The 23,549-nt window shown below is 45.0% G+C and overlaps 1 protein-coding gene across 1 annotated transcript in view; it reads left to right on the plus strand.

Moving 5' to 3' along the window:
- The first annotated feature begins 1,015 nt into the window (after positions 1–1,015).
- The window catches only part of Mboat1 (membrane bound O-acyltransferase domain containing 1), a 105,936-nt gene continuing 83,402 nt past the window's right edge, over positions 1,016–23,549 (plus strand). Inside the window, exon 1 of the mRNA XM_057787627.1 lies at positions 1,016–1,218. Within this exon, the coding sequence (XP_057643610.1) occupies positions 1,123–1,218 (96 nt within the window). The 5' untranslated portion in view covers positions 1,016–1,122. The remainder of the gene's footprint in view (positions 1,219–23,549) is intronic.

Genomic DNA, 23,549 nt, shown 5'->3' on the forward strand with positions numbered 1-23,549 from the left:
GTAAACAGTAAACAAAGTTTACAGGAAAGAAGCAGCTCCTGATCAGAGTGAGACAAGCCTAGGAAGTTAGCAGTCTCCAGTGTCTGCCTGCAAGAAGCAGGGCCTGAGGGTCAGGGTGCTGGAAGCTGTGGCCTGACCAGAGAAGGTAAGGAAAGATCAGCCTTGGATGGCTCAGGACCTAAGAGCATTGACAGACCCTCCTGCTGAGGACCTGAGTTCAGGTTCCAGCACCCACATGGTGGCTCACAGTCACCTGCAACTCCATGATCTCTTCTGGCCTCTAGAGGGACACACACACATATGTGTAAAGTAAAAGAAACATTGTGTGTGTGTGTTTGTGTGTGTTGGGAAACCTGTTATCCCTTTCTGGGGAGATGAAGACTAGGAGTTCAAAACAAAAACAAACAAACAGAGAAAACAAATAATGACGACAGAGAGAGAGAGAGAGAGAGAGAGAGAGAGAGAGAGAGAGAGAGAGAGAGAGAGAGAGAGAGAGAGAGAGAGGAGAGAGAGAAAGGGAAGGAGGGAGGGGGCGGGGGGGAAAGAAGAAAAGGAATCTGAGGTGGCATTTTATAGTTGGTGCGCACCTGTAATTCCAGTATCTGGGAGTTCAGGGCTAGCTAAAGCTAGAGGAGATCCTGCCTATAAATAGCAAATAAATGAATCTTAAGAAGTGAGCAGAATGTGGGTGTTGGCTAGCTCGAAGATCTCTTTTCTGGCTTCCGGAACGGCAGCAGGAGCGGGGCATGAAAAGAGAGCGCAGGACACCTCCGCTGCCTGGTAGGAGGGTGAGGCGACTTTGGAGTAACCCAGGGCGGGGGCGCAGTCCGACTAGCTGGGGAGTCGGCTGGGCGTCTCCCAACCGCCCAAGGCTGGGCTCCGGGGGATCCGCGCCCTGCTCTGCCCGGCTCCTCCTCCGGGGCGTCCCCGGCTGCGGGCCAATGGGCGGCGGGCGGCGCGGAGCGGGAAGCAGAACGCGGGGGGCCCAGCCCTCCCAGGCGTGGGGGCCCGCAGCGCCAGGTCCGCGCCCTGGAGTTGGCGCCGGGTTCCCGCGCGGTCCTCTCGAGCTCTTGGTGTGGCCAGAGTACAGCGCCCGGCAGATAGCGCACCCGAAGATGCAGGATGGCTGCGCAAACGCCCGCCAGCCTCTCCAACCGCACCACGGGCTCCACCTGCCTGCACCCGCTCAGTCAGCTCCTTGGCATCCCGCTAGACCAGGTAACAGCGTCCCACCCACGACCCCAATCCTCGGGCTGGGGAGAGGAATGCTCCCGGGTTCCTCTCAGCCCAGCCCACAGGTGCGAGGGCTTCTTTTCGAGTTGGTCGCTTTTTATGTGTGAAAGCTATCCTTTCACCTAAACAGGCAAGTTGGACTGAAGTTAAGTTTTGGTCTGTGATCGAAACTTCAGCGGTGTGATTCATGAATCCAGCACTTTCCCACCAGTGTACTTAGATCTTCGTGATTTTAAATTTAGGCGATCCTATGTTAAGAATTAAGTCTGATCGAGTTGGGCGTGGTGGCTCACGCCTCTAATCCATGTTCACCAGAGCCTGGGGCAGGAAAATTGCTGCACGTTGCTGTCTACTTTCTAGGTGACCGAGTGAGACGCCCCAACCCCAAAACAAAACCAAACAACGACAAAAAGTAAAAAACCCTACTAACCAGGTTTGTAGGTATCTAGTATAGCATATGTATGGTGGTGACTTGTATGTTGAGACAGCACCTGGCTCTATAGCCCAGACTTCCTTGACACTCTGTAGTTCAGACTGGCAGCCAACTCTATATTTTGCCCACGCTGCGCTAGAACTTGGGGCGATCCTCTTGTCTCTTGCTGAGATGCCTCTCAGACCAAGAGGGTCTTTGTTACTCAGTCTTCATTCATCCCTGCTGTGAGAAGCCGATGAGTATGGTGGGCTCTTGGGAGGAGGGGGCTGTGGGGAAAGATTTTGAACTGTTCAGGAATTGTCTGCTACATTACAGTTAAAATTGGCAACAGTAACCTGGTAAGAAATCTTGCAAAGACAGCCGGGGCTGCAGCTCAGTGGTAGAGCTTGTGGTGTCCGGGAGGGTCTGGATGCTGCCCCAGTACCAGGGGAAAAAAAATCTTCCTGAGGTGTAGTCCTGCTTACTTCCTTTTGGCGCCTCAGGCTTGTGTAAAATGCCTATTGATATAAATGGACTCAGGCATGGTTTTTGGAATAAGACTCCTGCTTTCCCTACTATTTTATTTCTGCTAAAATTTCCCAGTTTATTTTTCCCCCTTTTGCTGGATATTGTGGTGCATGCTTGTATTTCCATACATGGGGCAGGAATATTGCTTTTGTTAAGTGGAACCTCAGTCATTTGTATCAGGCTTTGAGACTTAGCAGCTTCAAGTTGGAGACCAGTCTAGGCCTCGTGTAGAGCACCAAGTCAGCCTGGGCTACATAGTAAAACCCTGGCCCAAAAATGCAAAAAGAAAAAAAAATTCCATTTCGTTAGATCTGTTTCCTTTCTTTGTTTTCACACTAGAGCTACCTGTACCTGCTGCCCCTCCATTTGCAGTCCCTGGGCAATGGTGAAGTTGAACCTGGCCTTTTCATTACTAAAGAGCCACCCTTATCCTCAGGTTCTGCCTGCTGCCTTCTCTTCAGCTGCAAAACTCTGAGAATCAGGAACTTGGTAGAAGCCTCAGATGTTAGGTCAATTACTCTTTACTTTGTAGTAAGGGAGCCTAAGGGATCCAGGCAGGCAGGCAGGCAGGCAGGCAGGCAGGCAGGCAGGCAGGCAGGCAGGCAGGCAGGCAGGCAAGGCAAGGCAGGGCAAGCAGGCAGGCAGGCACAAAAAAACAAATCTTTCACTTGGAAACTAAATTTAATTGTTGTGAAATTTCCATAGGATGAGTTCATTTTGCATTGACCGCTCTAGTTCCTTCCAGAATCAATTGTAGTTGCATTTCCTATTTTACAATAATCTATTTACAATAATAGAAAATAATTTCTATTTATTTCCCCCTTTTGTATAGAAATAAATGGACTGGTGAAGTACTAAGGCAAATTGAGAGGGCAGGTCCTAGTGTGTTATTAAGCTTTTGGCTGCATCCTCTGCATCCCCAAGCTCTACAGAGTTTTGGTAAAAGTTACTCTGGTTTTTAGAAGAGATTTATTTTATTAATTTAAAATGTATGTGTGTGCATCTACACATATGTGCACACGCAGGTCCCTGGTGGATATGTGTACACGAGAGCAGGTGTCCACTGAGGTCAAGAGGTCTTGGATCTCCTGGGGCCGGAGTTAAAAGCCACTGTGAGCTGTGGATGTGGGTGTTGGTTACTAACCGGGGTCCTCTGCGAGAGCATCCTTTGCTGTTAACCTCCGAGCCACCTATCCAGCCCCCGAAGTAACCCTGGTTTGAATTTATGAAAAGGAAGGGAAGAACATTACAGATATGAATGATTTTAGTTCAAACCACAAATGAACTCAGATCATCATGGGATGAATGGGAAGTCATAAGGAAAACTTGGCATCTCTGAGATCTTGGGTCAGCCTGCCCAGCAGGGTCAGTCTGAGCAACTTGGTGGAAGAAGTGCCCCTCATGTGACACCTCAAATCACTTGTTTTCAGCCTGGGGGAAAAAATCCCACGCCATAACTAATATAATTCAGGACCAAGCTGTGGCCGCGGGTTTGTCTTTGAAGCCTTTCCCCAGTGTCTTAAGATTTCATATCCCGTTCATACTTTCTAATCAATCACATTCCTTTGATTGTCTTCAATCCTGGCTTTCCTGCCTCAAGAAGTTTATCATTGAGGTTGGAGAGGTGGCCGAGCAGTTGAGAGTGCTTGCCGCCCTTTCAGAGAACCTGAATTTGGTTTCCTTCACCCATATCAGGCAGCTCACTCCCACTGTAATTCCAGCCCCGGGGATCCATGCATGAATTTGCACACACACAAGTACACACACACACACATACATATCAGACACACACATACATAAATCCAAAGAGAGTAAGACTTAAAAGTATCTCGTCTGCAAAGCTCTCCTCTGTGTCCTGGCTTATGGGAGGAACTGTTGCTGCTCATCCGATGATCCTATTTACCTGCTCTTGGGGCAATAGATCCTAAAGCTTGTGCCCAGTTACGTCTATGATAGGCGTTTTTAGCCTTTCATACAGCTTCCTTTCTTTCTTTTTTAAATAGGGACTCCTGAAGCTGTTAAATGTAAACTCTTAATGACAGACAGATAGAGCACTGCAATTCAAATGAAGTATGGGAAATGGGAATGACTCAGAGCTTCCGCAGCGTGGATAGGTTTGCTGAAACTGTACTGTGAGGTCCAGAGAGATGGCTCAGTGGGTTAAAAGGCACTGGAGGCTAGTCTGTTGACTTGAGTTCAGTTCTAGGGACCCATGTGGTGAGATGAGAAAACCTACTTCCACAAGATGTCCTCTGACCTCAGCATGTGCATAACATAAATTATGTGTATATATACATATATATATAATATTTGTGGTATATCTATTTTAAATTCTACAGGAGTCAGTATATGGTATATATATATATGTGTGTGTGTGTGTGTGTATATATATATATATATATATATATATATATATATATATATATCATACATTATATATATCCCAAAAGACTAAACCTGCATTTTTAAGTGAGACTTGTCTATGTGGACATGGAATTATCTAGACATTAACCTTCAGTTACTCAGGATAAATTGGGCAAGAAATTCCCCTGTCCATGTTCAGGGAATAAGGAATGGAGACTGAGGGCTCATGTTCTCTGCAGAGAGTTTTGGCTGGAGTGCGACATGATTAACTCTAAACTGAACTGCAGCTTCCACGATTACAAGGCAAGGCTGACTCAGCCTCCTGGAAACTGGAGTTCTGACATTATCATTCGGTTGGTGTGTCCCCACGCTTTGTGTGTTTTTTATCAAGGGCCAGTTCAGCCTTAGGCCATAATTATGCCTTGTCCACCCACCTACCTTTCTTCCTTCTTTCCCTTTCCGTCTCCCCCTTTCTCTCAATTTATCATCTACTGAAAAAGAGACAGACTAGAATAAGAATCCAGGAAATGATTCTGATGTTAAAGTACCCAGGGTTTAGGAGTTTAACATAGGTCTGTGATCCCGTTGAAAAGAGAACTCATGGGGCTGGAGAGGTGGCTCAGTGGTTAAAAGCATCTGTCACTCTAGCAGGGGACCTAGGCTTGGTTCCAGCACCCATACAGTGGCCTGCAACCATCTGTAACTCCAGTTCCAGGGGAACCTGACTTCTTCTGACCTCCGAGAGCACCGGGCATGCATGTGCTATACATACATACATGCAGACAAAGCACTCACATGCACAAAAATAGATCTTAATTTCTTTTTGAAAGTGCGTGTATGAAGGCCAGCCTTGGAGATCTGGCACTAGGCTAATGGTGACACAGCAGAAGGGTGTGACGCTGAGATCTGTGACCTCAGGTTTCCTTGAGCTTTTGGTCACCTGGCTGAAGTCCTTGGCTATGCATGGAAAACACAGGTTCTGTTCTTATCTAAATCTTGCCCTACGTTAAAAGCTCTGCTCACATTCCACAGCCGTTGTTAAATACATTAAATATTTATTTTAATCCTGTTAGTACCAGGTACTTGGCTGTGTGGTGACACGAAGTCAAGGTCCACACTGTCAAAGGGTTTGTGCAGCGGCAGAGGCGAGGCCCACACAAGTAAACAGGTGGTGCATACTACAAAGTTTGTAGCTGGCACCTCAGGAAGCAGAAAGAGAAGTGCAGGGCTTATTTGACTCCTGTTCAATTACTGTATACACACAAGACCCTGGGTGAAAGTCCACCTCCTATTGTGGCTTTGTTGGGTTTGCAGACTTGATTTCAAACCCAAGTTTTTTCATGGTTTCGGATTTTGTCCTACTTCCTGGGGGATTTTTGATGTGCAGTAAGGGTCTGTTGTTTATAGCAGTAGATACCACTGTTGTTAATTAGTAAAGTTCTACGCAAAGAACACTAGTTTTGTTTTGTGATTTTTGGCCTTAGGGATTAAACTCAGGGCCTTGAAAACACTAGGGCACACCCTCTGCCAATTAGGTGATCCCAGCCCAAGATGCTTGTTTGTTTGTTTGTTTATTTTGAGATAGGGTTTCTCTGTGTAGTTCTGGCTGTCCTGGAACTTGCTTTGTAGTCCAGGTTGCCCCTGAACTCACAGAGATCTGCCTGCCTCTGTTTCCTGAGTGCTGGGATTAAAGGTGTGTGGCACCATGCCTGGCTTGGAACCTTGCTTTTAAAGGGGACAAGAGGTTGGCCTTTTGGGAAGAAGGGACCTTATTCTAACACCGCCATTATCTGTACAGTCTCCAGACTGTGACCTGGGTTTGCTACAGCTCCCCTCAGCTCAGGAAGGGCGTGAGCACCCATTAGGACACAGAGCATCAGTCAAGAGAGCCTCCCCCCCATCCCCTCCTCTCCATCCCTCTTCCTTCCCTCCTTCTTGCTTCTTCTTTGGCTTCAGTCAGTTTTGCAAAGTCAAACCTCTTCCCCATTCGTATTCTTGTCATTGTTGGATGTCATAAACGACCGGGTTACAAGAGATTAATCTATTAGACCACAGACCACAAGAGTCAAGTTTCTGTTGGCTTCCGAGGTTTTCCAGAGTCATGGGAAGAGCTGATTCAAACAAGAGTGAAGTGATGCTGACCCTAAACGTTCATTTTGGGTAAGGCAGGATGTGTTTTCAGAGGCCATCTCCTTAGCACTTGTTAGCAGTGACCCATCTAAGCCAGGCATGCTGGCTCACATCTGTAACTTTAACAGTTGGAGGCTAAGGCAGGAGGGTTTCTGGGACGTGCAAGTCCATCTGGTTTATAGAGTGAGTCCAAGGGGAGACATCGAAGGGTTAAAGTGTAAAAGGATGGTCATATTGCAATGATACAGGAGGTCGTTGTTGAAGGAGGCAAGGATGCAGGGTGCAGCAGGGCTTTGAGGATGGGCAAAGGTCTAGAGCAGTGGTTCTCAGCTTTCCTAATGCTGCAACCCTTTTGCACAATTCCTCATGTTGTGGTGACGCCCAACCATAAAATTATTTCCTTGCTACTTCGTAACGGTAATTTTGCTACTGTTATGAATCATAATGTAATTATCTGATAGGTAGAATATCTGATATGCGACCCCTATGAAGGGGTTGTTCTACCCACAAAGAGATGGTGACCGAAAGGTTGAGTCCCACTGGTTTAGAGCGCTTATTAAGGGGGTGTATTATTTACTTTTCTCATCTCGGTGACTGAATACTAAATACTTGAAAAGAAGCAACTTGTGAGAGGAAAGACATGTTTTGGTCTGTCATGATGGGAAAAGCAAGGTGATGGGAGAGGCCTGTGGAAGCATTGGGTGCCGAGTGTCATGGTGGGGGAGGAGGTGATGGAGAGACCCGTGGAAGCATTAGGTCCTGAGTGTAATGGTGGGGGAAGCAGGTGATGGGAGAGACCAGTGGAAACAGAACTCATGGTGGTTGCTTCTTCACATTCACGGGGCTTGGGAAAGCAGAGAGAGAACAAAAAGTGACATCAGACTGTCAACTTCAGGGCCTCCCGTTCAGTATCCCATTTTCTCTAGTAAAACCTTACCTTCCCAAGATTTCAAACCAGTGCCCCCTGCTGGGGACCAAGCATTCACTCCTAAGAGCCTGTGGGAACATGACACTTCCGAATCATAACAGGGGGATTGGAGAGAGAGTTCAGTTTAGTGGACTACTACATAAAATCAACTCACTGGAGATTAAGTTTTCAGTTGTTTACTGTGTGTGTGTGTGTGTGTGTGTGTGTGTGCGCACGCCCCCACGCACCGGAACATACATGTCTGTGTGTGGGGACCAGAGCACAGCCTCCAGTGTCATCCTCAGGGTTCCATCTACCTCCTTGAGACAGGGCCTTTCATTGGCCTAGAGGTCACCGATTGGGCTAGGCTGGCTGACTAGTGAGTCTAGGGATCCTCCCGTCTCTGCGTCATCAGGGCTGTACTTAATAAATGTGCTACCGTACCAAGAATGTTTACATGGCTGCTGGGAATCAAATCCAGGTCCTAATGATTGTAAGGGATGTGCTTTACTGCCTGAGCCCATCCCTCTGGCCATCCAACTTTCAGAGCGTGAATCTCACATTTGCATCTCTGTCAAGAGCTCCTTGCTGGAGCAGTGTGGAGCAGATGAAGTTTTCAGAGAAGGCTGTTGCAAAGTTAAGCAGGGGTGCTGAAGGATGCTGGCAAGTGGGTAAAAGTGTTAACAGAGAGAAGGGTGCTGTAAAGGTGAGGGACTCCAAGATCAGGTGCAGAGCAAGCTCCAGCTGGGGGCTGGGCTTCTTGAGTGGAAGGTTTCTGGGTTACGGTGCCAGGCAGGGTGTGAACATGGAGGTCAGGGTAAAAGCCGGTCACCTGTGCAAGCCCCAGGTACCAGGGAGCTGATGGACTGCCCTCAGGGTTGAAACTGCTCTTGAGATGGAGAAGATAACGAGGTTGGTAAGATCTCAGGACTTCCGGAAGGTTTTTGGCAGTGGGAAGAAAGACCCAAGGAGGATGTGTCCTGCAGTGCCAGCCTTCCTGCATGCATTATTAGCTCATTGAATGCTAGCATGGGGAGAAGTCTGGAAGGAGAAGGGGTTTTGCGGCTTGGTGGAAGAAAAATGATCCCAGGCAGCAGTAGGGTTTGGGGAAAGCACTGACCCTTTTTTCTTGACATTGACTTTACAATTTTAGTGGTTAAACAGGAGCCAAGTGAGGTTAGCAGCGGAGGCCGGTGGGGAGGTGAGTCACCAAGGAGGAAGTCAGGAGCAGCACACTGGTGAAGACTGAGAAGGGGAACCTGCCTGCTGAGTCTGAGGTTAGGCTAATGGGTCGGTCTAGGGAAGTGCAGGTGTCTCCCCGAAGCCCCAGAATTCAATGAGCCCAGTGACCTACCTCTGAGGTTTCAGTCTTTCCTAGAGCAGCACGTGGCTGTGTCTAGAAATTTCCTCTGTGCTTCTGAAGAGATGGCTATGGGTGGGGGGAGAAGGCGGTTTTTGGAGACAACTAGAGAACACCATGTGGGTGTGTTAGGGCCACGTAGGTGCAAACTTTATACTCCATGCTGTTGAAGAGGACAAGGCTGCCGGTTGGGGGTATCTCTCACTCCAACCCTCTCCTTTTAGAAAGGACCCTGTACACGTGGAGCAGAAAGATGAACAGTATGCACCTTGGGTCTCCAGGATGTCCCTCATACGGAATATTGGTTTATGCCACAATGTGGTGGCCTGAAGTGTGACCATGCATTTCCCAGCATTTGAAGCAGGGACCCTGGGACTTTAACTTTCCTTGTTGTGGACAATAGGTGGTCTTTACATCTTGGCCTCAACTTACCTATCTGGCTTAATGACCTTATCAACTCTACATATTGAAGGCTTGTACTGTGGGTGTCTAGCCAATTGTTATAGATATAAGATCTCAACCAAAGTATGCAAGACTAAATAAATAATCAAAAGGCAGGGGCTGAAGAGACAGACAGCTCGCTTGGTAAAGGACTTGCTATGCAAGCATCAGGACATGAGATAGATCCCAAGAACTCTTGTCAAAAGCTGGGCACACTTGTAATCTCAGTGTTAGGGGGGCAGAGAGAGGCAGATCTTTGGGGCTCACTGGCCAGCCGGCCTAACCCAATTGACAAGTCTCAGGTCTTAGCGAGAGACCCAGTCTCAATAAGCTGGACAGCTTCTAAGGAACAATACGCAGGTTGACTCTTGGCCTCCATATGCACACCTCCATATGCACACATATATACACCTCCCCCACATACTTCAGAGGCATTCCCCAAATTTCAGATGAAAGAACACATCCCAAGGACTTGTAGGGTTTGTCTGTAGTTTTCGAGGTAGGAAGGGAAAGAGGCAGGGTTTGAACCTGTGCTGTGGCTGAAGACTTTGTGACATTACCACACTGTGTCCCAGCCACACTGAGCCATCTTCTCAGTGGATGGTTCATTCCCTGTCCCTCCAATGTCTTCAGAGCTTCTAGTTTCTGCACACACACACTTCCTCCCCTGGCGCTTTATGCCTGTCCTGTGCCTTCTTGTCTGCCTTGGTCTCCATGGTTCCCTCTCTGCCAGGGCCTGGGAGACCGCTTGTTTTTTTTTTTTTTTTTCCTTCTTTTTGTGACTGTCATGATTTTTATACTTAAAAATTTATACAGATACTTGAGGACTGTTCGGCTGGACCCAGCATCTTAGAGTTTAAAAATAGGCTAAGTATGAATGAGAATATAGTCTCTTGATTACATAAAGGAATAAAAGAGAGGATGTCATCCTGTATTAATTGTTACATTTATAACTAAGGTATATTTGTGTTAAAAGAAAATTATGCTGGGCGTGGTGGCACACACTTTTAATCCCAGTACGTGTGGGGCAGAGACAGTGGATCTCTGTGAGTTCGAGGCCAGTCTGGTCTACATAGTGAATTCCAAGACAAGTCTGTATAGAGAAACACCCTTACCCCTTCTCAAACAAAAACAAACAAAAAAACAAAAAGCTCCAAACCCAAATAGCAACAACAAAAATTATAATCTTGTCCTTGGTTTACATTTTATTAGCATTCACAACAAATGGGTGATATTGTTGCAGCTGACACTCTTGTAATTTACATAAAGTAATCACAATAAACACCAAGCATCATTTCCCTTGAAAGCTTCAACTTATAAAATAAAGTCAATATTTTGTTTCCGGTTTGGGGTTGAACCTAGGGCCTTGTGAATGCTAGTTAAATGCTGTACCCCCAAGCCACACCTCTAACCCCCACTCTTTTGATTCTGCAGATACCCCCTTTCCTTATTATTGTGCCACCTTAAGGAAGGCATCAGTAGGCATGCGTTTATTGTTCTGTGTTTTCTGCCCCGCCCAACACCAAAAGACTTCTTTTAAAAGTTATGCATTGAGTACTTGAAGTACACCTTGCTTTGTGCGAAGTGCAGGGATTAACGTGGTCATTGCCTTCCAGGAGGACTTGTAGATGCTTGCTCAGCTGCCATCTTGGCGTGTCTGTTGAAGTGTTCAGTACGCAAGCACTCCATGCTTTAGGCCTTGAGATCTCAGATGCTCTGGGCGGCCCCCAGCGCTAGAAGGAATGCCACTGGAGAAGGACTGAGAAAAGAGGAATTTGTGGGGGAGTTCGGGGCTAGGTGGGACAAAGCAGAATATTCTAGACAAGCAGCAGTTTCAGCACAGGCATGGAGACTTCAAAAAGAGTCACATTCTTTGTGGGTAGTGATCACCATTCCAAAACAGAATGTCAGCAAACTGGCTTTAAAGACCCGATTGTCTTTTCTTAGTGGTTTAGGAATCTGAATTGGACAGAGGAGGTGGCTTTACAGGCAGAAAGGCGAAGGGAAGCAGAAGCAAGGAACGAAACAGATACTTCATGTCAAAGTTATTTTTCAGGGCTAGTGAGATGGCTCAGCAGGTGAAAGTGTTTGACACAAAGCCAGACTGCCTAAATAAAGTTATCCTCTGATCGCTGGTGTGTGTGTGTGTATATACAACCAAATAGAAAACTCAAAATTACTTTACCTTACAAGGGGGGACCCCCTTGCCAAGTAGCTTAGACTACCTTGATGGGAAGGTCTATTTGTTTTTTCTTTGAGAACTCTCACGTAGCATGGGGTGACTTCAAACTCACTGTGTCCTGATGGTGACCTTAACCCACTGATCCTCTTGCCTCTACCCCCAGATTACTAAGATTATTAGGGGTTCACCACTATGACCGGGTTGCTAGGAACACAGGGAATCAAACTTCACGCGTGCTAGACAAGTACTTTATCTATGGAGCTATTCTCCCCTCCCCGGGGGACATAGGTAGCATTGCTTGCTGCAGGCTCTCCTTTAAAAACAAAACAAACCAACCCATGGGTCCATTTTGAGGTTGATTTTTGTGTGCGTGGCTCCTCACACCAGTGACTCTGCTCTGGTTTATAATAATCTGGGTGTAAGAGCAGAAGCTGATTCTCGACAAAGGCCTCCAGTCATTTTTTATTGACATCAGTGGCACCTTTGTGTGCTTACACAATGTAGGAGTTAAATATATGCTTGTTGGATTGTGATGGAATTTTATTTACATTCTTGGCCTGGAATGAATAAGTTGAGATAAGTTTGGGGAGCAGGTCTTTTTTTTTCTCGCCAAGGGAGTTAGGCCTCTGTATTATTTAGAGCCCCAATTTCATGCTGATTAGATCCATTTTTAGTTTCTGCTTCAATTACTGATAATCTAATTATGCCTAATTATAACATACTCTATTCCTGTTCTCATCGTCTGGAGTTGAAGTCCCATATCTGGATATGGCTGTTAGTTTCTATATTGTTTCTGGATCAGTTGTCTCCGATTTGTGTATACAGACAGTGTCTAAGGCTTTTCTTTTTGTGTCTACAGTCAAATCACCCATAAAAGAAAATCATTCAAATATTCCGTATCATGGTCCTTGAACTTGGTAAGAGAAATTGGAGGGACAGATTATACTTGAAGAGATACAATCTGCAAACAGCTTTGGTAGCAGCAAATTTGTACAAACTCAGTGTGTGTTGTTCAGAAAAGAGATTTTCTATTTAAACAAGTTGGGCCCCCGAGTAGATAGATACAGGAAAAACTTCCTTCAGTCCAAAGGCAATTTCTAGAAATTTTGCCAGGAACACAAGGCTACCATCCCCCGGGCTGAACTGCGATGACCCCCAGCTGACTGAACTCTTCATTAACCTGTTTCTAATGTGCTTTCAGTTCTGTAAAAAAAAAAAAAAAAAAAAAAAAATGTGGGCTTGGTGAATCATTGACCAACTTCCTTGTAATACCCGAGCTCTGTTTGTAGCATTGCTTAAGTTTCCAGCGGGTAATCTTCTCTTGTGTGTTTGTGACCCTATCTGCCTTAGGTAGGGGGTTGGAAAGTCTATACTAGCCTTAACACAGGTTAAAATACTGAATTCCGATTTCTGGGCTGAGCGGATGGGGACACCCTCTTCTGTATGTTACCACCGCCTTCCGTCTTTAGGTTTAGTTTACCTACACAACACAGAACTCTGTGCTCAGGAGCCGGTCAAGTGTGGAAAAGAGCAAGGGAGCAAGTGATGGGATGCATTTGGTTTCAGCTTGTTCTAAACTCTCATTGCACCAGGGGTTAAGGTTAAAAGTGCTCTCCCGGGTTTCTCCTCCTCTGCTTGGTCCTTTCTGATCATTCTGCAGCTTCAACCTGTGGCAGGTGACTCACAGGTATGACTCAGCCAAGGTATCCAGAGACAGGGGCTGCAAAGAGGAAGGAACTCACCAGATCCAAAGGTTGTGCAGTGAAGTCACCTGTCCCAGTCAAAACCTCTTTGTTCCTAAGACATTTTTGTCTCCTCACAGTTCTTAGTTTTTACTCTTTTGTTTTGTTTATTGAAGCCAGTGACAATAGGTTCTAGTAAGTATCTTTCTTGTATATTAGATGTTTTATCGTTAACCTTTTCTTTCAATTGTTGTGGGTGAGTTTTGAGAATTAACCTTTCTGTCAGCCATGGTTACTCATGAGTATTATTCAGGCATTCTAGAGTCCGAGGCTGGAGACCACTCTGAGTTTGATGCCAGTCTGGGATATGTTGTGAGTTCTAGACCAGCCTTGGTGCAGAGTGAGACACTGTCTCAAGACAAAACAAATGAACAAACAAACAAAATATTAATTTTTAGACTAGGTAGCATATATACTTGGTATCAAACACATAGGCAGACAGAAGGATGGAGAGGGCAGGCCAGTCTCTCTACTGGTCCGTTTCCCAGATGGCTGTTCCCCCTCCCTATGTTTCAGACATAATCTGTGTCTACATGCACCCAGAATTTTTGTCTGCTTTCTGCCCACAGAACAACCTACGGTTCTTCAGTTTCTTCTCTCCCTCTCCTGCTTTGTGCAGCTTCCCCGCTTCCCCTTATTTCTTAAGAACCGATTCATATCAGCCTGCAGAGCCTTGAAGATATCTGGCCTCCTCTGTGCCCTTTCTGTTCCTTCTCTATCCTTTTAGGAACAACCACGACCTTTTGCATACACTGACCTGCTGCTGTTTGGGGTGAGAGGGCCGGGCATGGTCTCTGATCACCTGACCTGGGGATACAGAGAGTCCGGATAACCCCTTCAGGTGGAGCTATGAGAGGAAAGTCTTGTTTTCACTGCCCCCCCAGATGAGGGAAGTGAGACATATATGGATCCAGTATCCCCGTGCATCGGGAGAAAACGACTCCATCTTTAGCTAACTTGCCGACCATGGCATTTGACCTGGAAGCCCTGATAACCCACACCCACTGGAGGTGACGCTCTTTACTATTATTTGGTAAGGTGCATTCTCAGAGGTGTTCTAGAATCAGGTGCATGCGTGAGGTAGATAATGAAGTCTACTAATCTTTCTCCTTGCTTTTTCCAAAAAAAAAAAAAACAAAAAAAAAAACCCAGTGGCTGTATTGTTGTTAGATAGAGGACACACCAGATACCACACGGATAAGAACTCGTGCTACGCTTGATTTTAGCCTAAAGCTGAGAAGCCATGCAAACTAGACTCTCTCAGCCCCTAAGCTGTGTGATTTCAGTACTGTCAATGGAATCAAGGAAGGGTTGACGTTAGGTGCTAGGGAAGGACTTTTTGAGAGTTAGGGTCACCACAAACTGAGGACCTACCTTCATTTTCATTTCTACTTTTCAGGGGACGTGGCTGAAGGTCAGAACTGTACTTTTTACAGCTTCATTCTTTCTCCCAAAGGGAAGAGGTGCATGTTGGTGTATGTTGGCCTTTGTGATTCTAGAATCTCCCAGTTAGAGGAAAGGTGGAATATCCTAGCAACGTCCATGCTACTCTGGAGAAGAGTTCATGCAGAGAACAGTTTTTCACCCCTGTCTGTCAAGAGTGAGCTTTTCATCCTCTCCTTCGTGTGAAAGGAACACTGACTGGCCTTGTCTCCCGACAATAGTGTCAATTCACCAATAGGTTATTTACCAAAAGGGAAGAGAACTCATATGGGTAGACTGTGTAGGGAATATTAAATTAATTGTTTTCTTATTTTTTTTTAATGTGTGGGGCACGAGGTGGATTTTACAAAAGCCAAACTTACCGCCTTATAAACATTTTGCAGCCTGTCCTTCTTCTTCTTCTTCTTCTTCTTCTTCTTCTTCTTCTTCTTCTTCTTCTTCTTCTTCTTCTTCTTCTTCTTCTTCTTCTTCTTCTTCTTCTTCTTCCTCTTCCTCTTCTTCTTCTCCTTCTTTTCCTCCTCCTCCCCTTTTTCCTTTTTCCCCCCTCCTTTTTTTTTTTTTTTTTGGACAGAGACTCCTGTTTCCTAAGCTAGCCTCAAACTTGATATGTATGCAAAGATAGCCTTGAACTTCCAATCTCCCTGTTTCCACCTCTCCAGGTCCAATATTACAGGCTTGCAACACCATGCTTGTCTTATTTGATGCTGGGGTTCAGATGCTGAGCCTTGTGCATGGTAAGCCAGCACTACCAACCAAGATACATCCTTAGTCCATATTCTCAGGTTTATGGTCAATTTTCCACTTTACAAAAAACTTAATTTGCCATATTTTTCATCTTTCCACTTAAGCATTTAGAGTGTCTTTAGAGATGGCTTTATTTGACTCCAGTTTTGTTGTCTTAGTTTATAAGATAATGAGGTTGTAAATGAAAAACAGTCATTTCATCAAGATACAAGGCGGGGCCCTGACTCATGGTAACGAATAAGGAATTATGATGGTGTGTCTTAGCTAGCGGAAGTTACAGAGACAATTTGAAGGAAAGCAGTGGGTTATAAAGTAATTTAGAAATGAACTACTCATGGCTTTATCAGAGTTGTAAAGCTACTTCCTGTGTACTTGGGAACCTTCAAACACCTATTAGTCTAAAGTAATGTGTGTCTCGGTTTGGTTCCACATGGTAGCTTCTAAAAACATTGGAGACATGAGAAGGAAAATGACTCTAAGAAAATCAGGCTTGCTAAAGACTGCTAAGTCAAAGGAAGTGAACTAAGTGAGATGGTTTGACTAAGAAGGGTACAAAGCCATGTGATCGTGGAACAGTTACCAGGAAGACCTCAGCATGCTGTTTAGTCAACAGGGCAGGGTGGGGGTATCAGTGTGTCAGGGTGGGGTATCAGTGGCAGGGTGGGGTATCACTGGGGCAGGGTGGGGTATCAGTGGGCAGGGTGGAGTGTCAGTGTGTCAGGGTGGGGTATCAGTGGGGCAGGGTGGGGTATCATCAATAGGGCAGGGTCTGGTGTCAATGAAGCTCATTTCCTGAAGAGGACCTTGGACATGGAAGGCAGCTTCTTTGTTCTGCTAACTTTAAAGGAATTCTCTTATGCTCCCGAGAAACTTCTATCATCATTGCGGTATTTATAAAAACTAAAAATGACCAACATTATAATGTAACTATTAAAAGATCCACAGAGTCTTTTTAGTCTTACTAATTCCTCTATTGATATACTTTCTGTGCTTTGCTCATAATTCACCTATTTTATATGTTTTAATATACTCATAAGGATGCCTAGCCATTGTCACAGACAAATTTTAGAACATTCCATCCCCTCTGAAAAGAAGCCCAACCTCATTGTTCTCCTGGTTCAAGCATACCCCGCCTCTGCCTTTCCTTTCTCCCAGCCCAGGCAACATTACTCTGCACACCCACACCACGTCTAAATGGACTTCAGTGGGCGTCACTCTTCGTGGCTGGCACCTTCACTCCCAGGGTGATTTTGGGCTGCATCCTTATGCTCTTTTTGAGTTCGTCTATGGGGAGGTTTTGAGATCCAGGCTTACAGGGCAAACCTTCCGATAGACTTTGGGTTTACTTATGCCAGATACTCAGGGGATTTCTTAGAACTGGCTCAGTTAAGCAGCATTTCTTACATGTTCACATGTTCCTACACGTCACTTGTCATCCTCAGGTGAGTCTTTAAATTGTTGTCCCTGCCCAGAACGAAGGCCTGTGTACACAATATGTGGGAGATGGTTCTTCTCTTCTATCAGGTGGGTCCTGAGGATTGAAAATGAGGTTGTCAGGGTGGTGGCAAGTGCCTTACCCATGGAGATATCTCACTGGCTCCAAGAATACTTTTTTGTACTGGATCAACTGTGGATGGAAACGACCAATTCATCACTATAAACCCATGCTTAGCTTAATATAAATACAGAAAGTTACAAAGAAGAAAATATAACTATTTGAAGATTCAAAGGTTAGCACACACATATTTCCTTGGTCTGTCAGCTGAGTGGTCTATAAGAATTCAACTCTTCCAGCAGTGGGTGCTACTTAAGCCTAGATCCTGGTCCCTAATGTCATTCTCCATCACAAGGAACTGGAGTCCTTGGAGAAATGCTTCTCAGGCTTAACTGTGAAATATGTAACATGAATCTGAAGTTGTTTGTAGTTCCAGAAAGTATAGGAGCACCCAAAAGCATCTGTCCCTGTCCCCCAATAAAATAAATTCATACATGAAAGTGGTCTGTCAAATGGTCGAAGGAGCCAGTAGACAATGGAGAATCTGGAAATAAAGTGAACAACTGAGAAATAAAAGAAATAAATCCTGGGGGAATATGGTAAAGAAGTTTACAACACAGACATTCTTAGAGATAATGGACATTCCACAGTGTAACTTAAAGTAGAAAGTACACATTCTGTGAGTTCACACCAGGAGGTGGACTTCACACCAGGAAGTAGACGTTCACACCAGGAAGTGGGAGTTCACACCAGGAAATGTGAGTTCATACCAGAAGTGTGAGTTCACACCAGGAAGTGTGACTTTACACCAGAATGTAGGAGTTCACACCAGGAAGCATGAGCTCACATCAGAAAGTGGGAGTTCACGCCAGGAAGTGGGAGTTCACACCAGGAAATGTGAGTTCACACCAGAAGTGTGAGTTCACACCAGGAACTGTGAGTGCCTAGACAAGTGATTGCCTAGATAACTAAGCGGAGGGAGCTAGTGTGGTCAGGACCGCAGAAGAAACTCACATAGAACACTATGGATTTTACAGAGTGTCTAGGACATTCAGAGAACATTAGTTAATTTATAGCCTCTGCTATTTCAGCTCTGCCTAGCATAGTATGCGAACAGAGCTGAACAAATGACCCTACGGGGAGGAGCAAGGTAGTCATGGCCTCAGTGAGTGTTCACCTAGGCAGTGACGAGTGATGGAGTCCACAGCAGGTCACCCTGAACACATGCACGGGTGGTACTTTACTGCTCCGACCGTCCTTGCAGAAACCCATCAGGCAGGTACTAGGTTTGAGGTTTTGGATATTGCTTTATTTTCTTGAGAAAGCATCTCATGGTGCTCAGGTTAACTCAGACTCTTACACAGCTGGGGCTGTTTCTAGCCACAGATCCTCCATCTCCCTTCCTAAGTGCTGGGATTACGGGTGTGCACCATCACATCCCAACTAATTGAGGGTTTCTACAGAGATTTTTCAAAGCTTTCAGGCTCAAACAATAATATATTGTATATTTCAAAATGGGAGGAGGTTTTTGATATTTTTAAGAGCATTAAAACTTTGAAGGATTGATAAATGTTTGAGGCGGATATGCTAATTACTCAAATTGAGTTGTTACATATTGTGTACTATTGAAGCATCCCACTGTATACCGTACTTATGTACTTATGTCTGTTTTTTATTTTGTTTGTTTGTTTTTTTGTTTGTTTTTCGAGACAGGTTAACTCAGACTCTTACACAGCTGGGGCTGTTTCTAGCCACAGATCCTCCATCTCCCTTCCTAAGTGCTGGGATTACGGGTGTGCACCATCACATCCCAACTAATTGAGGGTTTCTACAGAGATTTTTCAAAGCTTTCAGGCTCAAACAATAATATATTGTATATTTCAAAATGGGAGGAGGTTTTGATATTTTTAAGAGCATTAAAACTTTGAAGGAATGATAAATGTTTGAGGCGGATATGCTAATTACTCAAATTGAGTTGTTACATATTGTGTACTATTGAAGCATCCCACTGTATACCGTACTTATGTACTTATGTCTGTTGTTTTTTTTGTTTGTTTGTTTGTTTGGTTTTTTTTTGTTGTTTTTGTTTTTCGAGACAGGGTTTCTCTGTGGTTTTGGAGCCTGTCCTGGAACTAGCTCTTGTAGACCAGGCTGGTCTCGAACTCACAGGGATCCGCCTGCCTCTGCCTCCCAAGTGCTGGGATTAAAGGCGTGCGCCACCACCGCCCGGCTTTGTACTTATGTCTGTAAGTGCAGACTAAAACCTAAGAACACTAAGCAGTGTTAATTCCTGGGTTTTGAAAATGATCGCACGAGCTGTTAGTTTTAAGGGAGGTGGATAAAGGACTGGCGGGAACTGACTGGCCAGTTCTCTGTAAGTCTAGCATTCTCTCAGAATGAAAAAGTTGAGCAAGCTTTGTCTTGAGAAAGGGACAGAGACCGTGCAACATTTCATCACGGTTCAGTGTGCACCTCCAGCTCTGGACTCTTGAGAGCTGAGCAGAGTGAGCCTGTGGTATGCAGTGTTTGTGTGTTAAACTTAACACACGGGTGATGTGTAGTGGGCATGCAATAGACAGCAGATAGGGTAATGTGCAGTGTGCATGTAATAAGCTTAGTACATAGAGTGGTGTATAGTATACATATAATAACATGCCAGACAGTATGCAGTGTATTGACGCTAACACAGAGGTTGGAGTCTAGAGTCTTTGTAACAAACCTAACACATAGATGAGGAAAGCTGTCACAGTCATCAAAACCAAGGACAATCTGAAACACTGTCATAAACAGAGGAGAGTAAGATGACAGGTAATTATAATTTGGGGTCCTGGAATCCTTAAGCACAATCAGGAATCAGTATGAAGTTTAGTCACTAATGCAAAAGGTTCATGGTCTAACACTTAATGAGCTTAACTGCCTTTCTTTTTTTTTCTCTTATTTTGAAAGTTCTTCGGTGTGGTGGCGCACGCTTTTTTTTAATCCCAGCAATTGGGCGGCAGACGCAGGTGGATCTCTGTGAACTTGAGGCCAGCCTGGTCTACAGAACAAGTTCCAGGACAGCTAGGAATGTTACACAGAGAAACCCTGTCTCGAAAAACCAAAATAAAAAAAAAATTGTTTGGTGTTTTGTTTCCTTAAAGCTGTCTGTTTGTCTATTCTTTTTTCTACTATCTGTCTATTCTATCTATCTATCTATCTATCTATCTATCTATCTATCTATCTATCTATCTATCTATCTATCTATCTATCTATCGTCTATCTGTTATCTGTCTATCAACTGTCTGTCTATATTTTTATCATCTATCTATAATCTGTTATGTCTGTTATTTATTATGTGTCTGTCTACATACCTTACTACTTATCTACTTATTTTTGGTTTTATTCTCAATCGTAGAATGAGGCAACCTCTCATTCCATAAAATCAAATATGAATTCTTTCGATTTCTGACAAGGATTTCGATTTTTCGGGCAGAGCTCTTTAGTCACACATAAACCAAACCAATAACACTTGCAGATTACTTTATCCACTTCCCTGGAAGGCAGGCCCCATGAGATAATGTTTGTCTGCTTGGCATTGCTTGTCGGGTTATCTGAGATTCTCAGCTCATAAAACAGAAATGTTTGCTCTGGGTCTCTCCTTCAGAGGGTTCAGGTTCCCTGGTCATGTTCCTCTGGGGCTGTGGTCTCACAATACGTCCCACTATGCATTTGGCCGAGGAGTTTCTGCCTCATGGCGGCCGGGGAGCCAAGAGAGGCAGGAAGACTCTGGGATCTCCACTTCCTCTTCAGGGGTCTAACTACTTCTTTCATTGGGTTCCACCTTTAAAGGCTCAATCGTCTTCCCATAATGCTCAAGGCTATGGACCAGATCTTTAACACATGGGCCCTTGGGACCCACTTAAGATGGAAACTATAGATGATAGAATACTAGGAAAATAGCTAATGAATTAGTATTCGATTATTGTGTGTGTGTGTGTGTGTGTGTGTGTAAGGTAGGTAGAGAGAATTTCACTATGGTGCCTCTTAAAACTGGCGTGCGGCTTGGTGGGGAAACTCGGTGGTAGAGACCTTGTATGAGCAACTTTGTTTTTTTATGTTTTGCAATTTTTTAAAAATATTATTATTTTTGGACCCAATGCAGGAGGCTGGTCTCAAACAGTGATCCCTGTAAGTGCCATCTAATTGTAACAATGTGTCAAGACAGTTCATCGGTTGTGGTAAGCACAGTCAGCTCGGGGCAGATGTTGACAGGGTTGAGTGTCGGAGCTCTATCACTGCTGTGCCCTTCTCACTCTTCTGAGATTTGGGTGAAGCCGACACTGACACCTTTTAACTATGGCCTTGGCTTCTTAGTTTTGTTCTCCTGATGAGCATCGTATTTACCATACTGGTGGAAATAGAATTAGGGCCGTGCTTTGGGGGGACTTTCCTTTTCCCTCTCCCCTCTTTTCTTTTTTCCCTTCCTATCTACCCTTCTTTCCTCTCTTCCTTCTTTATTTCTTCTGCCCTCCCTTCCTCCCTCTCCCTCCCTCCCTCCCTCCCTCCCTCCCTCCCTCCCTCCCTCCCTCCCTCCCTCCCTTCCTTTCTTCCATCCATCTCCCGTTTCTCTTCTCATTCTTTTTCTATTTTCCCTCATGCTGAGGATTAAACTCAGGGCACACACTAGACAGTGCTATCCCACTGAGCTATATCCCCAGCCTCCACAGAGTTTTCTGGTTAAAAGATTGGAACATGAATATGCAATTATATCAGTTTGCAATCGTGCTTAGCTTTATTTCATCTTACAGTGGCTTTATTAGAATCTTCGCATACTTCTTAAGTCATTTCTGTGAGGATGTGAGGACTTTGACTCATCTTAAATCTTCAGGCTCCTGATTGGGTAATCTTCACCCATGAACAGTTGTTAAGTAAGAAAATACTTCTCTTTCTCTAACCTCAACAGAGGCCCACCCAGACAACCCTTCCTGCTCACAAGTTTTGACCTTGGCAATGATCTCAAAGTGTTGCCTCTCCATTCACCATTCAGTCTCTCTTTATCATAGAATGCTTTAAGTGTGTGTTGTTCAAACCACAGGAGTCCGTGCTGTAATCTACTTGTAAGGAATGTGGGTATCTGCCAGAGATAAACTACAGCCCTCTTGCTTGTAAGCACCAATAGGCCAGTCAGGTGACTTTGACAACTGTTCCATCCCTTGTAGGACAAAGTTGCTAAGATAGCCAAGAGTTTCATGACGACCCTTGACACTCTGCCTGTTTCTTAACTGACACTGATGTGTTACTGGTGTTTAAGAGAGGTGAGAGGTCAGAGCATTCTGATTGGTTAGAGTTCCCTTCTGTGTAGACTTGCTTCTGAGCCCCTAACTCCCACCCTGGGGTGCAGGAATCCACCTCTCTGTAAGACTCTAAAAAATGCTACTTGTGTCATCCTGGGCTTGACTGTCCCCATCTTTGGTTTCATGAGACTTTCTTTTTTTTTTTTTTTTTTTTTTAAAGCATATGTGAGTACAGGTGCCTGTGGAGGCCAGAGGCGTCTGATGCCCATGGATCTGTACTTACAGGTAGTCATGAGCTACTGATGTGCTTGCTGGAGCCTACCTCAGTCCTCTGCAAGGGCAGTGCGTTCGTTGCTGCCGAGCTGTCTCTCCAGCCCTGGAACCTTCCGCTTGTAGCAGAGGTTGCCGTCCTTGGGGACTCGGCTTTTCTAACACAAGGGATTTGGAGTGGCAAACGGAAGGAATGAAAGCAGGCAAAACTTCAGAGTCAGGCTGTGGAATGGACTGGTGTGTGTCATGTTGAGATCTGCCTGTGACCTCACTTGCTTAGTGATTGCAGTTGTAAGAATTGGCTTGTGGTGATTTCATTCTAGACCTAAAGGCAATGTTGATTTGTACAATCAATCCAAACTTTTGGGGCCTCTCTTGATGTGGTGGCACACGCCTTTAATCCCAGCACTCAGGAGGCAGAGGCAGGTGGATCTCTGTGAGTTTGAGGCCAGCCTGGTCTACAGAGCTAGTGCCAGTACAAATAAGGTCAAACAGAGAAAGCCTGTCCCGAAAAACCAAAAGCCAACCAACTAAACAAACAAACAAACAAAAAGAAAACTAAACAAAAACCCCAAACTGAAAAACAACCCTCAGGGCCTGATCCGGAAAGTGAGCATGTGGTACCTACATCAAGGGGTGGCTGTGATTTCAGGTGGTGTGGTGGACTCTTGCTTGGGAAAGCTTAGTTTAGTGAACTCTTTAGTCATGCTAAGACGTGGCTGAAGGAAGATGGACAGGAAACTATTCGACCTTGAACCTGTATCTTTGAGGAACATTGTCAGAGCAAGGGAATGGGTGTAACAGGTCCATGGGAAGAGGAATGTTAGAATTTTCTGAGAAGAAATTTGTTGGGGTTGGTGGAGAAGGGAGTTTTGTGAGCACAGATAATTGCCGAGTTCAGGAGGGGCTGAGGTGAGATACAATGACGGGACCCATCCCAGGGACACCTGGTGGCTTCAAAGAAGAAAGATGAAGATGACAGGAAGGGCAAGAGAGATTTTTAAAAATGCTTTTAAAGGTAGAAA

The sequence above is a fragment of the Chionomys nivalis genome, chromosome 13 (assembly GCF_950005125.1).
Source record: "Chionomys nivalis chromosome 13, mChiNiv1.1, whole genome shotgun sequence".
NCBI lineage: Eukaryota > Metazoa > Chordata > Mammalia > Rodentia > Cricetidae > Chionomys > Chionomys nivalis.